The sequence below is a fragment of the Aulostomus chinensis genome, chromosome 13 (assembly GCF_037954235.1).
Source record: "Aulostomus chinensis isolate RoL2024-O1b breed Wild chromosome 13, RoL_Achi_v1.0, whole genome shotgun sequence".
NCBI lineage: Eukaryota > Metazoa > Chordata > Actinopteri > Syngnathiformes > Aulostomidae > Aulostomus > Aulostomus chinensis.
The window spans coordinates 27,981,692-27,984,191 of NC_141332.1; the positions used below are offsets into that span (position 1 = coordinate 27,981,692).

Genomic DNA, 2,500 nt, shown 5'->3' on the forward strand with positions numbered 1-2,500 from the left:
ATGTGGCTCCCCAGGGGGCCCCCAATAATCTGAGGGCTCTCAGGCAGTGAGGTCACGGCGAAGTCACACAGGCTTCCAGCAGCCTGTCGAGCTTAGCGCAGAGCTAACGAGGAGCAGACGGACAGACAGACAGATCTTTGTCCTGAAGCTGCTCGTCTGCCCGTGTATTATAGTTCACTGCAGTTTATAACAGTTTACTGTAGTTTATGAGAGTGTATTCTATTTACTGCTCTGTACGTTTTCTGCTGCTTCTTCTCTGTTTCTGCTGCTGTAACAGTGCCAATTTCCCCACTGAGGGACGACCAAAGGTTTATCTCATCTCATGTCTGAACAGAAGACAAATATTCTTCCTCAGCAGCGATGGACCAGGCTGTCCAAACCCAGGATTCTGTCGGCAGACCAAGGAGGAGGTCTGATGAAGAGGAGGAGGAGTTTCTCATCTGCAGTTCCTACAGCTGCAACTTCCTCTCAGTCTCTGGTCCATCTGGTCCAGCCGTAGACGTCCTGTCCCATAGCAACCAAGGCAGTTGCTATGGGACAGGACGTCAGTACAACATTCAGCCTTAGCATCTTGCCTAGAACTCTCATCTGGCAGAAGTCCTCCTCTGAGCTCTGCACTCGTTCGCGCAGGACGTGACCCGGTTTGTGTCTGTGGTATTTGTCCCGCCCCTCCTCAAATGTAATAGGATGACGAAAGTCTCAGTGACGAATGCTGGGATTCGCTCAAAGCTAAAAACCTGTCAGCTCACGACGACAAGAACAAAGGAAGCCGACGTCCCCTCGTCGACCTGCCAGCTGACGAGTTACGCTGCACTTTGGTGGACACAAACAAGCTATCAACTTTTAAAATGCTGGTTTTCTGAGTGCAGTTTGGTTCAGGTGAGCTCCAGGAGCCGACCCACAATTCCTCACGTGGGTCAAACTTTTTCAACTTGAACAGTGAGAAAATTGACTTTGTTTTTCCTCTCGAAACAACATTCCTGCCATGAATCCAGCGTCCAATCCCACTCCCCAGTTGTGACGTTGAATAATGGTCCAAAAGGATTTTTACATGAAAATCATGATGCCACAATTGACCTTTAACCTTTGGGAGACAAGGTGCCATCACGTCATCATTTCATGGTGTCAGACATTTGACTGAAACCACACCAGCAGAGTTATGTAGATAGTAGCAGTTATGTATGTATATCGATTCATTTCCTGCCATGTGCTTCCTGGCTTCCTGTCTCGGGTGACCGTGATGTTATCAGTCTCTTCCTGTTCCAGTTTCCTGATTCTGACTGAACCCATTTTGTTGGCGTTTGAGGTCCAGCGGCAGCCGGAGACGCTTCCTGCTGATCACTTAAAAGAGTTTCGCCGTCTTCATTTGTATTTTGGGTCTTCAGCTTTGACTCACTTGTCCCAGCTGCTTGTTGGTTAAAAACTCCAGCAGCAACATTTTCATTTAAACATCTTTGAGACATCTCAGCAGCATCGGTGAGCGCGGCGCCGTCGGGCGGGCGCAGGAGTTGAAACACTAAACACAGGAATCGCTGCTGCGGCGCCAAGTCTGACCTTCATCACACACTGATATTATGCAGATGACAGTGAATAATTTCACAGCTGAATGTCTCACTGCACACACACACACACACACACACACACACACACACACACACACACACTCTCTCTCTCTCTCTCTCTCTCTCTCTCTCTCTTTTACCCCCCTGCAGCACTTTGATGTTAGCATTAGCGCAGCTGCTAAACACTGACAGTCAGTGACATTAGCGCTGTGTTGACCTTTAGAGCACGCAACAAGGCACACACATAAATGGACGGTTAATTATACACACACACACACACACACACACACACACACACACACACTGACCTCAGCAATGAGGACAACAATGACGCAGTCGTCCTTCTCGGCGGCGCTGAGCTCTGACATCAGAGAGCTGAGCGTGTCGGTCAGGTAGGAGTGGACCTCCCGCTTCACGCTGGGAACCCCCATCACGATGGAGACTGCACACAGACAACAAGCAGGTGATGAGGCAACATTTGGAGGAGGATTCTGGGATTCCGTCTGTCCACATGGAAATTGGATCAGAACTCCAGGCAGAAAACCAGCATTTTAACTCCTCAGTTTGTGGTCATGAGGACGGACCTGACAGAACATAGATTCATACTCTGTCCAAATACCAGCATGATGTCATTATTTGAAGTTCATTTCAAATACAATTCAGTTTGGTCCAGTTGGGTCTGGTTCTGTTCCTGCAGGCCATTCACCTGTAAGGTGTAAAAGCTGACAAGACCTGGCCATGATCAGATAGTGGGAGGTCAAACACAGAGGATGCTAGCACACTAGCATGAGTAGCTGTAGCCATCACCAATGAATAAAGGTTTTCTCAAAAATTTTACACACACACACACACACACACACCCTCACTCACTCACACACACACACACACACACACACACACACACACACACACACACACACACTCACACACACTGGGAA

The 2,500-nt window shown here is 48.5% G+C and overlaps 1 protein-coding gene across 2 annotated transcripts in view; it reads right to left on the bottom strand.

Moving 5' to 3' along the window:
* The window catches only part of mgat4b (alpha-1,3-mannosyl-glycoprotein 4-beta-N-acetylglucosaminyltransferase B), a 48,337-nt gene that overhangs the window by 20,781 nt on the left and 25,056 nt on the right, over positions 1-2,500 (bottom strand). For both annotated transcript variants that reach the window (XM_086222394.1, XM_086222393.1), the window contains one exon: positions 1,871-2,004. In XM_086222394.1, the coding sequence (XP_086078520.1) occupies positions 1,871-2,004 (134 nt within the window). The remainder of the gene's footprint in view (positions 1-1,870; positions 2,005-2,500) is intronic.